This window comes from Mus musculus, chromosome 11 (genome assembly GCF_000001635.26).
Source record: "Mus musculus strain C57BL/6J chromosome 11, GRCm38.p6 C57BL/6J".
NCBI lineage: Eukaryota > Metazoa > Chordata > Mammalia > Rodentia > Muridae > Mus > Mus musculus.
In genome coordinates this window covers 101,872,207-101,895,021 of record NC_000077.6, presented here as the reverse complement: position 1 = coordinate 101,895,021, position 22,815 = coordinate 101,872,207, and the positions used below count along the sequence as shown (strand labels likewise).

The window sequence follows — 22,815 nt, the reverse complement described above, 5'->3', positions numbered from 1 at the left end:
CCCAGACCACACTACTGGGCTGCCAAGATGAGACACAGACAGACAGACAAACAGACACACACACACACACACACACACACACACACACACACACAGAGAGAGAGAGAGGGGGGGGGAGAGGTTACTTTTAATTCTCCCTCCCTTTTCTGTTCCCCCAGGGAGAGGTAGAGAGTCTTTAAATCAAGGCAATCACCAGGTTTGTCTTGTGCACTGACTTTCCCCCCAGAATTTGGCTTTTGGTGGATTCTGGATTCGACTGAAGGCTTTTCTAAATCCAAGACTTGGGGAATTTTGTTAACAAGGCAATAAAAATAACTTTATTGTGTTACCAGGAGGTGCTCAAAAAAAATCTCGTGTGTGTGTGTGTGTGTGTGTGTGTGTGTGTGTGTGTGTGCGAGAGCACATTTACGCGCGCGCTCTCTCTCTCCTTAAAAAAAATAAAACAGACAATGTTTCTTTAAAAGTCTGCGTCTGCAAATGCCATTAGATGTGGGTATAAGGTTTCTGATGATAATGTTGCCTGCTCGGGTTTTGGTTGGAGGGGACTTTGTGTCGGTGGGTTGACCCCTCCCTCTCCTCTCTCACATTTCACTCCAAAAATTTGTCACTCTCTCCCCACCGCAGGATTTAAAAGTCTGTCTCAGCATCGGGTCCAGCCCTCTGCAGGCACTCATTCACTCAGGGTCCCCGGGAAGGGCTTGTCAGTATGGGTGGGTCCAAGGTAGGACAGTCAAAATGTTCAGCATGGTAGGAAACAACTCCGTGCCCGATAGTCAGCGTGTGTCGGGGGCAGGAAGGCAGACGTGAAGCCTAGACAGGTGTGGACACGCACATGTGTGTTCCTGGCCACGTGTTTGTGGAATTTGAGGCAAAATTTTTGTTTTGGTTCCTGGGGTAAAGTTTCCATTCAACATTTTCCTCTACTGTTTAATTTTTTTTTTAATTTTAAATTACAAAACTCTGACTAGAAAAAGCGCAATACCTTTGAAAGGACTGGGGCAGGCAGTGGACAGCAGATGGATCCAGTGGCCAACAGCTGTGTGAGGAACCCCCAGCCCCCAGCCCCTGTCTGGGGCTGCCTTCGAAACCCCCACTCAGAAGATAGCAGCGCCTCAGGGCTGTCCCATTATCCCCCAACCCCGTTTTCCTTCCACCAAAAATCAGACTTCCCAGCGACAGCAGCATACCCCGACTTCTCTGCTTCCTGCCTGGCAGCCACCCCACACAGCCTGCCCCGGACTGAGCGAATCTTCAACGAGCAGCATCCTGCCTTCCCACAGACCCCTGACTGGCACTTCCCTATCTCAGAAGCCGGGCAGAGGCTCAACCTAGGCCCAGCTGGGAGCGCCAGGGAGATGGGAGCCGGCAGCCCCGGCCTGGTGGATGGCACAGCAGGATTGGGGGAGGATTGCATGGTACTTGGGACGATCGCCAATGAGACGGAGAAGAAATCATCCAGAAGGAAAAAAGAGAGGTCAGGTAGGTGATGGAGGAAGATACTGTTCCTTACTGTACAAGTTGTTAGCCCTCTCTGAACCTAGGGGCCCTTACTGTAAACTTCAAAAAGTGTTGTCTTACTTACTCAAATGCGGGAGAAGGGACCTATATTGAGGGTGGTGTGTTTTGTTTTGTTTTGTTTTCTTCCAGCGTTCCTGGGTCTATGCAAGGAATGTGTGTGAGAAGTGTGACATACAGAGTCAGGAAAGATTTGGAGGATACATGGGATGGGTTCACACTGGTGAGGTCTCTTCCCAAAGCTAGGCTGCCTCAGGCTCCAAATGGTCCCAGAGCCATATCTGGAGCTTGTTATTCAGCTGGGACAGAGGCTTGGGGGTTAGGGCTGGGTCTGGGACTCTGGGTATCCACCTTGAGCCAGGACCCTATATCAGAAGCCCAGAGACAGAGGAGCAGGGCTATGGCAGGGATGGGAGGGGAAGGGGGAGGTCAATGGGGGAGAGGTAGAGTAGGGTCTGGGGCAAACTGCCCAGAGGTAATCGCCACGAAAAAGTGGTGCTCAGACTTAGGGGACAGCTTAGCTTGACAAGGTCGAGTGGGGCCTCAGGGAAGCCCGTGCTGCTAGGAGAGTCCTCTTTAGGGACCACAGCAGTCTTGAGAGAGGCAGAGAGGCAGAGAGGCAGAGAGGCAGAGAGGCAGAGGCAAGTGCAAGGCCAGCACTAGGTAAAGATGGCTACTGAGGCTAGAGAAAAGATTACAAAGCCTGTCTCTCCTCTCTGGGCTTCTCCTCATCTTCCCATAAGGCCCACCCACCAGCTCATCACCTTTTGTCTGGCCCCCTGCCTCTACTGCTCCCACCTTGCCCAGAAAAGGCACTGCCCCCCGCCCACCCCGCCCTCTCCCTGACCCTGTTGTGCGCCTGATAGGGAATGTCCACTGACTTAAGAAGGACCTTTCTGGGACTAATCAGAAGAGGGTCTGAGGGATGGGGCACTAATTGACAGAGGAGAACTTGCTAGGCTTCTCTTCCTAAGCCTTGACCTAGTGTAGTGTCGGAGTGTCTGCCTTTTACCTGGGCACTAGTTCCTAGAAAAGAGATCTTGTCTCCAGAGAGCTCAGGCTGAGAGTTAGGAGAGACCTTCAGGCTGTGGTTTGAGTTGGGAGGAGGAGGAGAGTAAGAGGATGAAGAAGAGAAGTTCCAAATGGTGGGAGCTGCAGACAGCAGGGTTTTTTGAGTCCCACAAGTTTGCAAACTGGGACTGCAGGTTTGTTGGCATCTCCATTCTGTACGTGTGAAAAAGAACAGGGCACCGTGGCACCAGTCTGCAATCCCCATACTCAGGAGATGGAGGCAGGAACATCTTGAAGTCCAGGTCAAGCTGAGCTTTTCTAACTCCAAATCCCACACCTTCCTGCACCATCGTCATATAGTTTTTGATGCCCAGGTTTGACAGTCCCTCTGGATATACTGACAATGGGTGGTGATGTCAAACAGTGTATCCTCGAGGTTAAAGAGAAGAGGTTTAAACCTCAACAGGTGGGACCAACCATTCAGAGTAACTCAGCTGGAGAATCAACTGGGCCATTTGGATGGGTAGAGCAGGTGCTGGCCCCTCCCACTAGGCCACAGCTCTCTCCTTGGCAGTAGCTGCCACTCTCGATCCTCCAGCTCTGTCGTCGTATCCTCCAGCTCTGTCGACGTCGGCATCTTGCAGCATCTAGTCTCTTTCCAGTAGACTTGCTGGAGGGCCGAGGGCATGAGAACCAGATCTGGGAGATTGCTGGCTTCGGGCAAAATCTTTCACTATTCCAAGTCTCCGCAAAACCCAAATGGGCAATCTTCCCTTTTGGCAGGAAGCCAAAAGCATCGCTTTGGGGACGTGAGCATGCACGTGGCTCACCAGAAAGTCAGCCTCTGACCTGAAAAGACTCCCACGCATGGGGGTGGGGGAGCCCTGGGTCCTCTCACTTAGGGCTCCTCCAGTTCAGCAGTGGAAACAGACAGCAGGAGTGGGGCCGGTGAACTCACTTTCCCTGCATCCCATGCGGCCCGGTCAGTGGGGAGATCTTTATGGCCCAGGTGCAATCGTGTGTCTGCTGTTGTTTGGAATTTAACTGTGGAGGAAGGAGGAGGCGGGAGGGCCAGCTTCCTAAGAACCTCACCAGGGAGGCTCACAACTGGCTGCAGAATCTGGAAATCTTAAGCGACAAAGCCTACAGAAAATGCCTCACTACCCCCGGGGGATCTTTTGTCATTGTCACCCCCAGATCCTGCTTTCTGTGATGCTGTTCCCATGAGGGATCCTGGGAGCCCAATCTAGGGCCTGGTACACGCCCAGTGAGCTGCATCCCCATATATTTAATTTTTATTCTTATCTGGTTTTTTATTTTTTGTTTTGTTTGAGGCAGAGTCCCAAGTAGCCCCGGTTAAACATGTAGCCAAGGCTATCCTTGAACTTCTTAATGCTTTTGTCTCTATTCCCAAAGTCCTTGAACGTTATCTTGATTGCTGGGATCTGGGTGCCTCATCCAAGTCCCCATGAGACAGCCCAGGAAGGTGGGCTAGCCTGGACCACTGTACTTCATTGTCCGGTAGATGGAGGGACAAGGTCACAGCAACTCTGAGGACGTTGTTACATTCTTGCAGCCTCTAGTTCTCCAGCTGAAAAATGCGGATGTAACAATGTCACTTACACACCTAGGGCATTCCGGAAGGTTAAGTACAATAAGCTGGACATTTCTCATTGCATCAAATGCATAATAAAACTTTGGTAGCAGATATTTACATTACAATTCATAACAGTAGCAAAGTTACAGTTATGAAGTAGCAATGAAAATAATTTGGTGGCTAGGGGTTCACCACAACGTGAGGAACCATGTTAAAGGATTGAAGCATTAGGAAAGCCAAGAACCACTGCTTTAGAACATAGGGTGGGGGGAGTTGTGGAAAGGGTGGGATGGAGCTCAGAGGGCAGAGAGCCTAACTGAAATCTTCAGAGTTTGGTTCTCAAAACTTCATAAATAAGATGGTGTACTAAATGCCTGGAATCCCAACACCTAGGAAGTGGAAGCAGGAGAATCAGAAATTCAAGATTTTTTTTTTTTTTTGCTTGATAATATTCCAGGCCAAACTGGAATACATGAGACCCTGCCAATAAATAAATAAATAAATAAATAAATAAATAAATAAATAAATTTAAAAAGCTAATATTCCTGTATTGGTGGGGACAGTAGACTTGAATATTCCAGATATAGTGTCTCAGAAGTTCTTGGGTGGGACATGTGAACTTCTTACAATCTCTTGGTCCTAAACCCCAGTTGTGATCAATTAGCGCTTCAATCGGAGCTGTAGAGATGGGAGGTAGGGGAAGAGGCTGGCCTGGGAGGCTCCAGCCATGGACTCTGCACCCCTCGCCATTGCCAGTCCCCCCAGTCCCCAGCTTTCCACCTTGCTCTCCTTGGAAGCTGAAGCTGATTCTCTGCAGTAAAGGATCATAAAAGCCGCGCGCCCCTCCCCCACCCTGAGAGGTCTCGGGAGACCCGCGGTGCAATCTTATTTTGCCTACCCCCAGCCCTGGCCAGGGGTGTTGAAGACCCCTACTGGCAGGGACAGCTGCGAACCCACTGCTGTTTTCCCCTAAGCTGTCAGGCTACTACTGTAATCATCTTTAATTTATGGGAATGGGGGATTTGTCGGTGACTGCCTGGCGGGGGGTTCAAGGGGAGGTTGCGTGTGACCAGCTTGGCTACCGGGAAGCTGTCTCGCTGCCTGGGAGTAGCACTGGGTGCCCTGCGTCCCGGCGCCCCCATCCTCAAAGGACCAAGCAGAGCCTTTGTCAGCCCCTGCATCTTTCAGCCTCCTTCAACGTCTGGCCCTGTGTCTCTCCTGGCTCGAATTCTCCCCACTGAGGTCTGATCGCCATTGCCCTGCACAACTACCCAAACCTTCATTATTCCTATCTCCCCCCTCCCCTCTCTCTCCTCTACCCTCCTCCTTATCTGTCCCCTTCCTACAGAGCCACACCTAGTACTGGCATCCCCACACATTGTGCCTTCTTTCCTCCCTGACTTTGCCATGTTGCCCTGGTTCCCTTGCCCATAATCTACATATTTTAATATCCAGGTCAAAAACCAAGTTCCTGATCATATTTTCTCCCTGTTTAAAACCTATAGCTATAATTGTACACAGCATCATTTCATGACAGCTACTGTCAGGAAGCTTCGACTTTGCACACCTCAAATCCCAGCAGAGAGGAGGGTGGCAAAGCTGAGACCAGCCTGAGCTAGGGAAAGCTGTGTCAAAACAAACAGGGTAGCTTCAGACTGTAGTATGGTTTTAGGACCTGAGCTGATTTTCTGGCTGTAGCTTGCAATGTCATAGAGGCTTGACTAAGATGTCTTAACGTGGTTGATCTTTTGAGAAATCTTTCTTCTTCTTGTGGTCCAAAACACAGAGCATAAAATCTGGCACCTTTACAGTTCTGAAACGACCTTTTATAGCAGCCAACCACAGACTGACTGTCGAGAACAGATTTCCAGAACTGTTTCATCTTGCAAAAACAGAGCTTCTCTTTGGAACCGGTCCCCAAACCCCTGGCAGCTGCCTGCCTCTCCGTAAGAGTTTGGGTGTTATAGGTATCTCTCTCATACACAGACTCAGAGCTGTTGTCTTGTTACTGGCTTATTCCACTCTGAGGCCAGGACTGGTGTCAGGTCCATACTTCCCGAACCAGTCAGTCCTCAAAGTCTCGATGATATTGTAGCGCACGATGGGGATTTCTTCCTTTTAAGGCTGAAATGTATTCCGTTGTGTGCTTGCACTGCATTTCCTTATCTGTCCATCTGTTGATGGACACTAGGCTGCTGCTTCCCTCTCCAGGCAGGTGTGAATACCTCCTTCAGGAAATGGGTGAACACACATCTCTTTGAGCTTGTTCCCACTTTTTAAATTTCAGATGTTTACCTACAGCTGTAACTACTAACTATTCTATATTTAGTTAAAAGATGTGTGTGTGTGTGTGTGTGTGTGTGTGTGTGTGTACCTGTATCTATATGTAAAACAGCCAGAAGAGGGTGTCAGTTCCCTCAGACCTAGAGTTCCAGGTGTTTGCATGATGCTTGGCTTATTATCCTGAGGCTGGAATCCACACTTCAGTCCCCCTGATTGCACAGCAAGTACTCTTAACAGCTGAGCCATCTCTCCGGTCCCTAGGTTTAATTTTCTGAGGACCCTCCATACTGTTTGTTTTAGCAGGAGTTCCATTCTGCAGTTCCCCTCATAGTGTATCATGAGGGTTCCGGTTCCTTCACATCTTAGCCAGTCCGTTTTATTTTCTGGTTTTGTTTGTTTGGAAACCTCCCTCCCTGTGTGTGGGTTGGGGCTGGGGCACAGGGGTGTCACAGAAGCAAAGCTGGAGGATAACTCGCTGGAGTTAGCTCACTCCTTGACCATGTGGGTCCAGGGGGTGAAAGTGTCTTTACCCACTGTGCGTCTCTCTCCCCTGTTTGTTTTTGCTTTTGTTGTCTATATTCTGGGGGTTATACCAAAGAAGACATGGCCAAATCCAAAGGCGTAGAGAGTTGCCCTGTGGGACAATTATATTTCTAGGAGTTGCATTTAGGTCTTAACCTATATAGTTCATTTCTATTTGGTGTGAGGAAAGGATTCGGTATCATAGGTAAGGACTCAGCACCGTGTGTGTGTGTGTGTGTGTGTGTGTGTGTGTGTAGCCTCCCCAGCACTATTTGTTGCAGAGTTGTCCATTTCCCATTGTGTAGCCTTGGCCACCTATTGACGATTAACATCTGGCCTCCCTGACCCACTTGTCTGTCTTTATTTCAGTTGGTTACCATAGCTTTACAATGTTTTGAAATTGGAAGGCCCAAGGCTCCCAGTTTTGTTTCCTTCTGAAGATTAGCTTGGCTATTTGGAGTCCTTTGATGTTCCATTTTCATAAGGATTTAAGATTCGTTACGATCCGTTTAAGGTCTGAAATGTTGGGTTTTGATGGGGGCTACTATGTTGAATTTGCTACAGTGCTCTGCATAGTGTGGATGCTTCTAACACTATTGAGCACACGGTATCTTCTTCCATCTCAAACCCAGAACCTCCAGCAAGAAAGAAGCCTTGGGGCCCTAAGTGGCCAGTGTGGGAGGAAGAAGCAGCTCTCTATGTTGCCAGGGTCCCTCTGGGTGTCCCTTGCCTCTTAGTTACGGTTGCTGCCACTGTTCCTCCTCAGATACGCAGACTGGGGTCCAGAGAGGCCCTCTGGCCTCAACCCTGTCTCAACTCAGAGGCTTGAGTGCAAATCTTGCACCTGCTCAGACGCCTGGCCGTCATACCCACAAAGCTCTAGAATGAGTGGGTTTCTGCTGAGTGTTCAGACAAGAAGGCCTAAAGAGCCTGGAGAAATTCCAGCAGGCCAGCCAAGGGGCTACCTTGGGGCTGCCTGCTGTCTTGGCAGGGTAGGGCTCAGGAGTTGTCATTCTGGCTTGAATAAATCAGGGACACCTGGGTGCAGACAGGCATGCCCAATTTAGAAGCAGATCTTAGTCCTTGCAAGCCCAGAGGTAGGTAGCCCCTTACCCTAGGTTTCTTCTTTGCCCACACACTGGCCCTTCTTATCCATCTCTGTGCCTCTGGCCTGGACACATCCAGTCCTTGACTGTTTCACAGTATTTTCCTGTCCTCTTTGTTCTCAGTGTAGAGGAACTGTGTAGGCAGTGGCCCTTGGTCCTGAAGCCCCCACACTTCCTTTGGTGACAGTGAATGATGACGTCTGAAATGTAAAAACACAAAGCCCAGCGCAGCCTGTGCCTTCCCAGTTATCTCAGAGGCTGCTGTTCCCTGAGCTGGGGATGTAGCTCAGCGGTAAAAATGCTCACCTGGGTCTGCTCTCTAGAAACACACACGTGGGTGGGGTGGACATATACACGCATGCGCGCGCGCGCACGCACTGATGCTCCACCTCTGTTGCTAGCACACTCCTCCCTTCAGCAGCTCACTGTACCTCTTTGGGCTCTTCTAGAATCCCCACAGCCTCTCCTGACCTGGTCCTCCTCTCTCCAACACGACTGCCCACACTCACTACTCCACCCCAGCAGGGACTCTTGGTGAAGACTACCCTGGCACCAGCCATTCCCATTCCAGAAGGACCAGCTACCCTGTCCCTGCTGTAAATTCCCGTTCCCCCACTACTGGGCTTCCTGTCTCTTCACGCACCTGCAGAACCATGATGGGGTCTGGACATTGGGATGGTGTAGCACCTGGTGAAAGAGTTAAGCTGAGCCCAGGAAGCCAGGAAGGTCTCGGATGTGAACACCAGCTAGCTTCTCCCTGCCTCTGTCAGATTCTGCCCTACCGCAGGGGACTTCCCACTCTCCTTCTTCATGAAAACATCAGAGCTGAGGAGTGTAACATAGTATCTGCTTCAAGTCAGCTCAGGAAACCACAGACTCCTCCTTCAGAGGGTTTGCCAAGGTTTTACCCCAAATAGACCCTTCCTCTCTCCTCCCTGGGGACTCCCAGTGAGACAGAGCTAGACCCTAGCGCACATATTGTCCCCAGAGCACCTAGAGTACAGCGTCTACGCTCAACATTCCCTGGGAGGGGTGTGACAGATGGTTCTGTCTTAGTCTTACTCTGGGCCTTAATCTCTTTATCCCTTCAGTGGGGTCGTGTGTGCCTTTCCTGCCTTCCAGAATAACTAAACAGGCTGGAGTGTGACTCACTGGGAAAGCACTCGCCTAGAACATGTGAGCCCTGGGTTCTAACCATTGTACTACCAATAAGAGGATATAGCAGAAAAGCCAATATCTATATATCTTTATATTGAGGACACCTGAGTCCTGGGCTCCGCTCTTCCACTAACTTATCTGCTGCAAAATGCTATTTGAACATAGAACATGTGTTCTGCCTGGTCTGTCAGAAAGTGAGGAAAATGGTGGAGTAGAGTCGGGGAGCAGAGGTATAGCACTCCAAAGAGGCATGTTCCGCCGCCCAGTCTGTCTGACCCTCTCAGTAGCCCTGATAAGGCTGTCTGCTAACTTTAGGAAACCCCCGCCAAGTCTGGCAGCTACTTCTGAAGTGATTTTCCCTGGGCTGATGTAAAAGCTCTTGGTGGGAACGACAACCACACATAAACATCCTGTTTGCATTTCTCTGGGCCAAGAGTGTCCCCCTTGTGGTCCTGCTTGATCTGAGGGCAGGACAGGGGGTGGGTAGCTCCTCACTAACCACAGAGGAAGCCAGCAGTGACTCCTCCCTCCACAGTCCTACACAATGGAGGGTTACTCTATCACAGTTATTCCGATGGAAGGCTGAAGCAATAGCAGCTGATAGTGACCATGCCTGGTGACCTAGCAACAAGAAGTGGAGATGGGAAAGAGGCGCTTCAAAGACATCCTTATCTTATGCCTGTAATCCCTGTTCATGGCAAGCTGAGGCAGAAGATTCAGTGTAAATGTTTGAAATACATAGTGAATTCAGAGACAGTCCATCCCCTGTTGAGGAAGGGAGAGAGGGAGGGAGGGAGGGAGGGAGGGAGGGAGGGAGGGAGGGAAGGAAGGAAAGGAGAGTGAGTGAGTAGGTGGGCATGCATGCATGCATCCTCTGCACACAGATCTGGGTATGTGGTACCCTCTGATCACCTTCTCTAAGTCTGTGGAATCATCTTTCAGGCATCACATCCAACAGGCTGGTCTTTCAGACAGGCTCCACTGTGCCAAGCCGTTAATCCAACAGGTTAACAGTCATCAATGTCAGTTTTTTTGCCCTCTGAGCAGCCTTAGGCTCATGGTAGCCATAGCTGTTCTTGCTTTGCAAATGAGGAAAGTGGCAGGACTTGGGGAGCTGCAGGAAGACTCACCTGAGGTCAGGAAAACTCCTCCCTAAGGCCAGGGCCTTGCAGGTGCTGAACCCAGTCTGTCCAGTGGGTTTTCAGATGTCACTGCCAATATACTTCCCCCTCCCTCCCTCTTCCTCCCTCCTCTCCCTTCTCCCCCATCCCTTCTCCCCATCTCATCTTCTCTTTCCCTTCCTTCCCTTCTCCCCCTCCCTCCCCCTTCTCTCCTCTTCCTTCTCTCCCTCCCCTCCTCTCCTCTCCCCTCCCTTCTCCCTCTCCTCTCCCCTCCCTCTCCTCTCCCCTCTCTCCCCTCCCTTCTTCTCCTCCCCTTCCCCTTCTCCCCGTCCTCTCCTCTCCTTTCCCTTGTCCCTCTCCTCTTCCCTCCCTTCCCTCTCCCCTCCTTTCCCTTCTCCCTCATCCATTCTCCCCCTTCCCTCTCTTCCCTTATCCCCCTCCCTCTCCCCTCCTCTCCCCTTCCTTCTCCTCCCCTTCCCTCCCTTCTCCCTCTCCTCTCCCCTCCCTTGCCCCTCTCCTCTCCCTTGAGCCAAAGATAGAAGCTCTGCATGCAGGAGAGAAACTCCCTGGTGTATTTCTGGTCTTTCAGCTGGAGGCTGTGGAAAATGAGAGGGAGCTTTGTAATAAAACAGTGAGTGACTTGGGAGAGGGAGAGGGCTGAACAAGGGAAAGAGCCTCTGGGGTCCTCCAGGCCTGGTGAGGAAAAGCAAAAGGATTAGGGGAAGCCAAAGAGGGTGCTGGGTTCATGGCTCCGGAGAGAACCCTGACATCAGTTCCTCACGAGAATGGGAATCCCATCCAACCCTATTACTCCACGCACAGGAGTCCAAGATGCAGAGAGGGCAGGGCAGGTTCTCAACCAAGATGAACTGTGATGGAGCTGAAGAGATGAATCAGGTTAAACGTGCTGGCTGCTCCTCCAGAGAACCTGGTTTTGTTTCCTAGCCCACACCATTCTGTAACTCCAGTTCCAGACAATCCCTTGCCCAATTCTGGCCTCTGTGGGCCCCAGGGCACACAAATGGTGCATAAACCTACATGCATGGAAAAAGAAACCCCACATATATAACATTTTTTTAAAAATTTAAAGGTGAACTCTATTGTCCGGGTGCTTGAGTCCCTTGGGTGGCAGCACTGTGCACATGAACTGTCAGTGCGAGGCTTGTAAATTGTACACCTCAGGCTGGAAGAGCCAAGAAGAGCGGAGTCCTCACAAGTCTTGATAAAATGTTACAGGCTTTTTCATACTGTTGTGAGACAAACTCCCACCTCCATTTCCTGGCTCCTTCACATACTTCCCGCCATCTCATCATTTGGTACAAGAGTTTATCTCACTCTGGGAAGCTGATGGTGGACATAAGGGTCCTCATGGTAGGGTGGATGCGGTACTGAGATGTCAGGACTCAAATCAGAACAGTGGGGTGCAGGAGAGGCCTGTCTCTGTGGCAGTACCCAAGTGATCCGTCCACAGACCCCTGCAAAGGGATCCCCTGTCCCTCCCTCTCTCCCAGCTCTTCCTTCTAGGGAAGATTACACTCAGGGGCATTGGGAGTTGCTCTGTAGAATAGGGTGGGGCAGCTGTGCACACAGAGGTAGGCCTGGGAGAAGAGGAAGGAGGATGTGGATGGAAACCCCGAGGTGGTGACCTGCATCCCACCCTAGAGATGGAGACAGATTGTGTTCTAGTTCCAGGCCCTCAGACAGGGCACCCAGTCTGAAGGTGGAGAGTCTGACGTCTAAGTTGAGACCCTTGGCTTTCGTCAGGTGGGTCTGGATTCAAATCTCTCTCTTCTCCTACTTAAACACTGCTGGGTAAGGTCCTAGGCACCCCCCAGAAGAAGTTTGACAAATACTACCTATCTGCCAGGTACTGAAAAGCGGTCACAACCCAAGGGAGCGCATTAACCAGAAGATCCAGGCTAATCCAACACAACCAAGAAACAGGGATAATCAGGGTAGCCAGTGGCAGTGGGGTTTCAATGAGGACTGGGGAAGTGGAGACATCTGACTACAGAGAGCCTGCCAGCTGTTAGCTAGGGCGTGGCGGAATGTGTGATCAAAGCCAGGAGGGGGTCGAAGCAAGCAGACCATCATTCTAAGGTAACTGGGGGCAGTATAAATGGACCCTGTCTTTAAGAAAGAACAAAAGAGAAAAAGGCCAGCTGTTATTAACGCCATCTCGGGTTTTTTCAATGGCATTTCATGGAATGGAAATATTGAAACAATTAATATCTTGATATCTGCCCTGTATTTTAGGTTTTAAGAGTACTCCCACACACATTAGCTTATCCAGGTCTTCCCGAAATCATGGAGACCGTGGCTCTGGTGCTGTGCTTTGAGATGAGCCTTGGAAAGCCAGGCTGGGCGGTGCATGGACTGAAGATCCAGACCACTTGGAAAGTGGACGCAGGGAGATGAATAGTTCAGGGCTATCTTCCACTACCTATCAAGCCTGAGGCCAGCCCAAAAGGCAGGAAATTCTATCTTAAAAAAAAAAAAAATTAACTTTGGAAAGAGGTGGTTTATTTTCTCCAATTTCTCCAATTTCTTGGAAAATAGGAGAGTTGGGATTGAATCCGCAGTGTAATTCCCCTCCATATCCCACTCCCCGCAGCTGTGACAAGGAGGGGCTGGGAAGTACCGTGGGCCCCCTGGGACTGGAGTTCGTGGATACCCTGACTCTCAGCGGTCACTGGGCTTCCTGGCCTCATCGGCTGGGATGTGCTCCGGGGAGGCCTTCGCATCCGCTGCGTGACCGACCCTCCCAGGCCCGCTGCCAGCAGGGTTAGCAGCGCTGGCAGCCACCAAGGCGGGAGGACTCCTGGGGGACCCACCCGGAGACTGCATGTCCTTCCCATCCAGCCCCCGCTCAGGCATCCCGGCAAGGTCTGGGCCCGCCTTCTCCAGCCAAGAGCCAGCGTCCACGGAGCAAAGAGCCAGTGGCTGGTTCCTTCCTTCTGGCCTGCGAGGGGGTGGGGCGTCCACCTCCGGACCCTATTGGGAGTTGAGCCGCAAGCACCCTCACCCGCCCCACTCCCTGTGCCTTCCAACCACCTTCCTGAGCCCTTCTTTCCTTCCCTGGCGGCCAGATGACAGCTAAAGAAACTGAAGTACAAGGGAAGCAGTCAGCACCAGAGTTACAAACTGGATCTCGGGGTTAAAATGGGGTCCCCAGACATCTCCACAAGTTGGCTTCACAGCTAAGGGTGTGGGCGGTTTCCCTTGCCGAACTCATCCCAGTCTGCATTCTTCCACCCACCCTGGATGTAGGTGGTTTAGACTCCAGGCCTCTGAGGACCAACAGCCTCAGTCAGCTGTGTGGGCCAATTCTCATGAGGGAACGAAAGTAAACAAAGGTGCAGGCAGCTCACAGAACGCACATTCCCCCACCCAAGGTCTCCAAGATTAACAAGAGTCATAAAAGAGAAAGTGCCACATTATGCCCGCCCGCCCCCCCCAAGGCAGGAAAGGTTCCTGTGACAGTTGGCTATCCAACTTTGTGAATTATACAAGTATGTTAGTCTCCTGCCTGTGACTACTGCTCTACTCCACCGCTAACTGCTGCTAAGGGAGAGAGGCACAGCGGCCTGCTCTTCATCCAAGACGCAGCCCCTTCTATCAACACCAGACTTCACAGTTCGTGAACTCTTCAAAGACAGTGTGGATTAAACTGCCTGGGTCTGAGTCCTGCCTCCACCACTTAGCAGCTAGGTGAACTGTGTGTTTGGAGTTCGGGTCTATAAAATGTGGTCAATGCTGAAACCACTTGGTTGGAGTGCTGTGGCGAGGAAGAAGTAAATGCCGGTGCAGACACTGTTTGCTGGCCCTGTCGTGGGTTAGGACTGAGCCCCTGTGTCTAACAGAAGCCCAGTCCTCAGGCTTCCGGAAGGTTCTCCAGATTTGGCCTCCTGGGGCCGACTTCAGTGTGAGTGACCAGCTTCCCTGACGTGGTGATGCAGCTGGGGTCCAGGGAACAGTCCAGTGACCCGGTCTTAAAGCAGTGCTGTATAAACTTGACCAGAATGATCCAGAATGATCATCAGGAGGGCTTGTCTAAACAGGTTGTTGCGGGGCTGGGGCTGTGTTGCTTCTGTTGATAAAGAGCCAGTTGTGCAAGCATGAGGACCTGAGCCCAAGCCCCGGAACACATGTTTAAAAACACAATTCTGGACATGGTGGTAAATGCCTGGAATCTGAGGAATGAGCAAGTAGAGACAGGAGGGTCCCTGGGCATACTGGTCAACCCGTCTAGCCAAACCGGCCAGCTCCGGGTTCAGTGAAGGACCTAGTCTCAAAAACTAAGGTAGAGAAACCATTGAAATGGCTCAGTGGGCAAAGACTCTTACTGAAGAACCTAACACACTGAGTTCAGTCTCTGGAACCTTACAGCAAATGGAGAGAACCAACTCTCAGAAGCTGTCCTCCCCACTACATACATACAAACATACAAACATACATACATACAAACATACATACATACATACATACATACATACATACATACATACATTATTTAAGACCTAAGTTAGAGGGTGACACAGAAAGACAGCCAATGCTGACATCTGGCTGCCACACATGCACACACACACATATGTGCACATACACATATATGCACATACACACAAATAATGTGCACACACATACACACGCACACAGGTGAGCACACACACACACATGCACACACACAAGTGTTGATTTTCCCATCCTACTCCAGTGAGTTTGTGACTCAGCAGTGATTTCTATCTACTTCACACAAGTTTTCAGTCGAAGCTCACGCTGGGAGCACACCCTCTTTCCTGGTCTCACAGTGCTAAATGCCTTCCCCAGACCAGGCATGGGGCCCAGGGCCAGAATACCAAAATACCCAAAATACCCTGGCAAGGCTGGAGGGTATCCTCAGCCACACCTCCCTTCCTAGGAACTTTGTTTGTCTTGAAGTGTGGAGACCCCTGAGCTGCAGGCTACTGAGGCCTTCCCAGAGTCAGGCTGGGACTACAGACGTTAAACAGCCAAGCAGTGCTTTGCCTGCCTCAGGAAGTGAAAATCTAACGAGGGGAACGGAAGTGAGCAGAGTACACTTGAGACTGGGACCATCTTAGGGACAAGATGCTGGAAGGAATGAGGGATGCCAGGGCTTCTCAGTGTAATTTAAAAGCGAGACAGACGAGGAAATGCTGCCCAACTGTTTACAAACTAATGGATGGATGAGAATGAGCCCTCTCATGTCATGAGCTCACTATGTCTCCCCCATGTGGGGGTCTTCTTTTCACAGACAACCAGGAGAACGGAGGAGGGAAGCCAGAAGGCAGCAGCAAAGCCCGGAAGGAGAGGACAGCCTTCACCAAGGAGCAGCTACGGGAGCTGGAGGCAGAGTTTGCCCACCACAACTACCTGACCCGGCTCCGGAGATATGAGATTGCAGTCAACCTGGACCTTTCTGAGCGGCAGGTGGGGCCTGGGTGCTTGCGCTGCTGTCTTCTCGCCTCCCTTCCCAGTCACCCCTGCCTGCCCCCCCCCCCTTTACCCAGCCACAGCGGTACCGAAGACCACCCCATGGAGAGTTATCAGAATTCCACCGATGGAGAATCTGTAATTGATCTGGGAGGGAGCCCAGTTTTCCAACGGTCCCCCGGGGTACTTCTCATGTGAACAAGAACTGGGACATGTGTGGTCTGATTTCCCTCAAACTTGAATCAGCATTTGCCTCAGAGTCACCAAGGCAATTGTTTACATGGGAATTGTGCAAGCCCTGTTGTCAAGGAGACAGGGCATGTAAGGGGGGTGGGGGAAGCCCAGAGTAATTGTCAGAGACTTTCCACCTCTGCCCACATCCAGAGAGTAGGCAGGCCTTAGTGCGGACCTGTGTGGTCCCTGGATCCTTATGGGGTATCAACAAGTGAGGGTTCCAGATCTTGAGCAACGTGGCGAGGGGGTGACCCTAACCCTGGAGAGACCTGATCCTTTTGCTTCCTCTTTCAGGTCAAAGTCTGGTTCCAGAACCGGAGGATGAAGTGGAAACGTGTGAAGGGGGGTCAGCCTGTGTCCCCACAGGAGCAGGACCGAGAGGATGGGGACTCTGCAGCTTCTCCAAGTTCAGAGTGAGATGCTCCAAAGACCAAAACCAAGAAAGACTGAAGGAACCCCCTCTCCAGTTCCCACCACCCGGTCCCACCCTCTCACATCTCTGGACCCACCCAGGGCAGCCTGCACACACTCTAAGGTGTGAAGTTGCCCAGTATGTGGGAGCCTTGAATTTCCCAGAAGGCTTAGCTCAGCGTCCTTACATCTCAGCAGCCCCTTCCCCAGGCCTTCAACTTCCCACTCTCTCTTGAACTCCAAAGGACTGGGAAACTATAGAAACAGAGCCTGGGGCCCTCTTTTCTGGGTCTCTTGGCTACTACCCACACCTAGCATCCCCCTCTTACATCAGGGTCTCCTCTGGGTCTGGCCCCATCTGGCCTATGCAGAATCCATTCCTTGGTACCAGCTGGTGACTTGTAAAAGCAAACCTCTCTCCAGATGTTCACACCGTTGAGTTGAAGGTTAGGAAGTGGCTCCTGTGTCTAAGGACGGAGAGGATAGCACAAGAGCTGATGGATGAGGACTGAGATACGTGGACCTTGGAAGTAGAACGTTCTCAGGCTGCAGCGTCTTGTGTTCTCCAAGGACTCTGACTGCAGATAAGGACAGGAAAACAACCCATCTTCCTCCATGGGATGCATTTGGACCTATCCTGCGTGTTCCGGAAAAAGCTTTGTGGGAAGACCTCCCAGGTTCACACACATGCGCAGCTCAGATCTCAGACCCAACTTCTGAGGATGCTCCTGTGAGGACTGGTGGGAAAACAGCCTCAGGCAACAGTCTCCTTGGAAGAGACCCCTGTGTGCCTCAGTATTAGATGGTGGATCTCCCAGATCCTGCTGATGTTGCAGAAGGAGGGTCAGCAAGTATTTGAATTTCTTGCATGGAGATCTGATTGTGAGTGTTTAAAAATAACCCCAGTTCCCTTCCCCACCCCATCAAGACAGAAGCTGTGGAAAATGATTGTCAAATGAGATGGCAAGTTAGAGCATGTATCAGTTTTCCCCTACAGCATATTTCATATGTTTTTTTTTCCTAAGATTACATCAAGCTAATTGTGCAAGGTCAATTCACTTTGTAAGAAAACTCTCAGAGAAATAAATCAACAAAAAAATGCAGTTTCCAGCCTTTTTCCTTATAGATTTCAGAGTCATGGCTCTCATGTGTAATGCTGACGCTCGTCTAATGATTATCCAGACAATGTCTAGAAGGAAAGAGAGAAAGGAGGGAAGTCACCTAGACCAAAGCGCCCTCTCACAGGTTCTTCAGGAGATGGGTATGGGGCTGGAGAGATGGCTCAGTGGCTAGGATGTTCTCAGCAGGGACATCAGCGCACAACTGCCTGTAACTCCAACATCAGGGGGATCTGACATCCTCTTGTGGTTCTATGGGCATAGCACCCAAATGTGCATACAGATTTTCTCTCTCCCTCTCTCTCCTTCTCCCCCCCCCTCTCTCTCTGTGTCTCCCACACACACACTTAAAACTTGGGACTGAGGCAAGAAGCTCAGTGGATGAAGTGCTAGCATACTTAGTGAGTTTCTGGTTAGTGAGAGACTTTGTTGCAAAAGTGTGTACGCGCGCACACACACACACACACACACACACACACACACACACACACACACACACGCACGCACAGAACACTGACTACTCAGAAGCTGGAGAGATGGCCCATCAGTTAAGAGCACTGACTGCTCTTCCAGAGGTCCTGAGTTCAGTTCTCAGCCACCAAATGGTGGCTCACAACCATCTGTAATGGGATCTAATGCCCTCTTTTGGTGTATCTGAAAACAGCTATAGTGTACTCATAGAAATAAAATAAATAAATCTTAAAACAGACAAACAAACAAACGCCACTGACTGCTCCTTCAGAGGACCCTGGTTCAATTCCCAGCACACACATGGTGACTCACAGTGGTCTGTAACTCCAGTTCCAGGGGATCTGACAACCTTCTCTGCTCCTCTGGCCTCCTTGAGTTCTGTGCACACGTATGGTGCACATATGTACTTACAGGCAAAACACCCATACATATAAAATATGCATGTGTATCCACACATGTGCACATGAACCTACCTGCACATACAAACAGAAGAATTAAAAACTGTATCGAAATAAGACTGGCAATATGGCTCAGTGACTGAGTAGAAGCCCTTGCCACCAAGCCTGACAACCTGAATTTGGTCCCCGAGACCCACATGTTGGAAAGGGACAGCTGACTCCTTTAAGTTGTCCTCTGATCTCTGTATGTACACCATGGTGCGCACACACACACACACACACACACACACACACACACTAATTTTGTTTGATTAAACAAACATAATTATTTTTTTAATTGTGTAAAGGTGGCCCAACTACTTTTCAATTGGAGCACAATGCCTGACATAAGGCAACAAAAATAGAAGTGTGGGGGGGGAACCCTTCAGTGTGCGAGTTGTAATTCCTCAAAAGACTCCCACAGTGAGTAAGTCTATTGAGCCCAGGGGTGAAAGGAAGCACCTCACACAAGTGTTCGCTGGTTTCTTTTGCACGCTCCCTTCCCAGCATCTGATTGCTCGGTGCAGGGCAGCTGCTCTTCAGGTTGGAAAAACTAGATGGGTATGGTAGCATTTACCTGTAATCTCAGCAATGGGGAGGCTGAAGCAGGAGGAGCAGGAGTTCAAGGCTAGCCTTAGCTACATCTAGAGTTTGAGACCAGCTGGGCTACTTGAGACCCCGCCTTGGAGTGAAAGAGGAGGAGGAGGAGGAGAAAGAGAGAGAGAGAGAGAGAGAGAGAGAGAGAGAGAGAGAGAGAGAATCGGACTTACTAGATTAAGTAACATGACAGGGTCTGAGTGGTCTAGCTATGGCCTCTGTGTACCAGAGAGGCTGAGAACCCCATAGCTACCCAATCCATAAGAGTCCAAGTCTTGCACTGCAGGCACACAAGGCTCATTCAGTCCATGTGATTAAACTGATGCCAGGTGGTGGTGGCACATCCCTTTGATCCCAGAATTTGGGAGGCAGAGGCAGGGGGATCTCTGAATTTGAGGCCAGCCTGGTCTGCAGAATGAGTTCCAGGGCAGCCAGGGCTACACAGAGAAACCCTGCCTTGGAGGAGGAAGAGGAAGAGGAGGAGGAGGAGGAAGAGGAGGAGGAAGAGGAGGAGGAGGAGCAGGAGCAGGAGGAGGAGGAGGTCTTAACTGAGATCAATGGAGAATGGAGGCGGCAGTAGCAGCAGCAGCAGCAATAGACACACTCATTCAGGCAACACGCCCGCCCCCCCCCCCGCCTCTTTATATCTGGTCTACCCATTGAAGGGTGCTGCCACTCTCAAGGTGGGTCACCTCACCTCAGTCTTTGGAAACTCACTTACACACATACCCCTTATTCTCCAGACAATTCCAGATCCCAGCAAGTTGACGATCAAGATAAGCCCTGGTGCATGGCTTGGATCTCTATGTTTCCATGGAAACCTTGCCCATTAAAAGCCATGTGTTCTCCAGCTATGCAGAGGAGCCTGTGCCAGCTAAGCCCTCCCTCCCAGTCACTAATGAGGTGAGGGTCATTGTGGACTCCCTGGGCCACCTCACGTGTTTCTTTGCTCACTGGATGCCCCATCTCAAGTCCATTTCCCACCAACCCTGAACCTATTAGTGTTTTTATGACCCCACTCTAATGCCGCTGTGCCGTCCACAGCCGCTCTTTATCTCTATCTTCCCATCTTGAGTCTGTGCATTTATGGTCACTATCCCAATTTATCACTTTTCTATTTGGGGGAAATGTATTTCTCTGACTATTTTATTCCTAGCTACTAATGTGGTGCCTGAAATGAACTGCATCAATATATAGTAAATGAATGGATGGATAGACAAACAGATGAACAGATGTGTGAACAAAGAGATGATGGTAGATGGGCAGATTGTTAGATGGACAAACTATATATGAATAGACAGATGGATAGATGGACAGAGGGGCAGATGGATGGGTAAATCAATGGGCGAATAGAAAGATGGACAGACAGGGGGATGGATGGACTGATGAATGGATAAGTGGTTGGGCAGCTGAATAGAAGAAGAAACTGTTGAATTCGTAGTATTCCCTTGCTTTTTGGCTCCAAGACAAATAGATCACTTAGTGGAAGCTCTGATCCAAAGGTCAGTCTGATAATGAGACACAGTCCAGACTTTCAGAGATCACAAATCTGGCAGATCATGCCCTTGGAGAGGGGATACCATGGTGATTCTACAGCCCTGGGGAACTCTCTCTTGGCTGTAGTCATGGGACCAATATTCTTTGCCAATCAGTTGTTCACCTCCTCTGCCCTGTCTGAAATTAGGACAAGACTTCCTTTTGCCTTTGACCTATGGTTGGCAAAGAATCAGCTTCCAGGGCCTGACCCCTGCCACCAGCAAGCCTCAGGGGCGTGCCTGATAAGAGGCTTGTCAACCATTTCCACACGTCTGGAAGGGTGATGCTTAATAACTTAAAGGTGACATCAGGGTTGGGAGTCATATCCGATTGAGCAGAGAGACATGACCTAACTCGTCTCTCACCATCGTTCTGGCTGCGAGAGCTTGTCTTTATTAATTTCCTAACTGGAGCTGCTGGCTCAGAATCCCAGGCTGTCCCCAGAGCTGGGGCCCATAGCTGGGCTTAACTCCAGCATGACCAGGAAGGCGCAGACTGAGCTGTGACTGAGAGGGGCGCCCACCATGGAGTCTGAGCTCTTCTTGGCCAGCATTGGTTTCTACTACCCAACAGATGTCACACTTAAGGGAAGCAAACCCACATTTTCTGAAGGGTTCCTGGATCACATTGCAGGTCCCCTGGTAGTTAAAGGGATGGTTTTCTTTGTGCTCTTAAAGGTGATTTAAACCCAGTTTTCCAGGAACACAAATCCTGTCTAAAGCACCCAGTGCACCTGGCTGCAGAGTTGCAGGACTGTGTCTGAGCCTGTGGCTGTCTGGGGGAGTCAGCTGGCTTTAGTCATTTTCCTTTCATATTCTGCACCGTAGACAGAGAAATCTGAATCTTTCATTGCCTTCCTCCTCCCACCTTGTATACACACACACATACACACACACACACACACACACACACACACACACACACATACTTGCACACACACAAGCACACATGAATACATACCAGCCTCCAGCCCGACAGGCTTTTAGGGGCTAGCACAGGCTCTGTACAAATGAGCTGCTCTGTGTCCTCCATGAAGTCACCTATCTTCTCTGAGCCTCAGTTTCCCTCTCCCTAGGCCTGCAGGAGTTGTGGTACTTAGACATGGTACTTTATTTTCAGTGGTTGAGAGTGCAATTCATTCATTTCACAAGACTATTTCTCCAGGGTTGACTCTGTCAAGTCCTGGCTGGAGTCAGAGGCAGCTTGGTCCTGGGACAGCAGGGTCACGTCTGTAGAACTTAGCACAGTACCTGGCTTAGTGAAGGCCTTCAGTGGAAGTGAGGTCCTTTCCTCTCTTCCCCTCTCCTCCCCTTCCCTCTTGCCTCCTCCCCTCCCCTCCTCTTTTCTCCCCTCCTCTCCCCTCCCCTACAACCCACCTCACTTGCTTGTTCATTCTCTTTTGGAGCAGAGTTGTTTTGTTTGTTTGTTTGTTTTGAGAATCAAGCCCAAGGTCATGTTAAGCCCATGCTAACCTCTAAGCTGCAACTTTTCCCACCAGCCTGCTGAGACCCGCTGAGATACAGGCAACAGAGTGGGCAGTGGGGGAAGTTAGTATTCACTCTCTTGTTGATATTCTATGTTAATTTACCAAGCCTCCCCCCTCCCCCCTCTGGTTTAATTTTCTGTCCATAGAATCAGAACTTCCTGATTCCTTGAAGTGCCTTGTGTAAAATGATAAATCATTCAGGGAAAAACGTTTTCAAAACAAAGATGTTTACATAAAAAGCAAAGCAAAGCAAAGCAAAACAAAACACCACGGGTCCTTGTGTCTGACATCTTTATCCCAGCACTCAGAAGGCAGAGGCAAGCTCATCTCTGTGAATTCAGGGCCAGCCTGGCCTACACAGTGATTTCTAGGCCAGCCAGGGCTACATAGTGAGACCCTGTTTCAAAAACAAAACATCCAAGAAACACTGCTAAGGACAGATGAGTCGGCTCCGAAGGTAAACCCAGTTGCTACACCAGTGACAACCTGAGTTTGGTCCCAGGAAACCCTGTTGGTGGGAGAGCACTGACTACACAAAGTTGCCCTCTGACCTCCACATGTGCCCCCCACCCCCGTGCACACTGACAGTGCAAAAGCGTTGCAAAAAGGAAGGAGGATGGTGATGAAGATGCTGGATCTAAGACGTGCTTCCATTGTGGTGGTCCAGACTAGAACCTCTGCCCACTGCCCACTGTGGCCATGTACAAATTCTATATGCCCCTGATGACCCTCTAAACCACTAACCCCCTCTTTCAGTGATG

At 50.4% G+C, this 22,815-nt stretch overlaps 1 protein-coding gene across 1 annotated transcript; it reads left to right on the top strand.

The window, feature by feature from the left end:
- The first annotated feature begins 667 nt into the window (after positions 1–667).
- Positions 668–17,512, top strand: Meox1 (mesenchyme homeobox 1). Its single transcript, NM_010791.3, has 3 exons — positions 668–1,479; positions 15,586–15,761; positions 16,293–17,512. The coding sequence occupies exons 1-3, from the start codon at positions 1,017–1,019 to the stop codon at positions 16,413–16,415; spliced, it is 762 nt and encodes a 253-aa protein (NP_034921.1). The 5' UTR covers positions 668–1,016; the 3' UTR covers positions 16,416–17,512.
- The last annotated feature ends 5,303 nt before the right edge of the window (positions 17,513–22,815 follow it).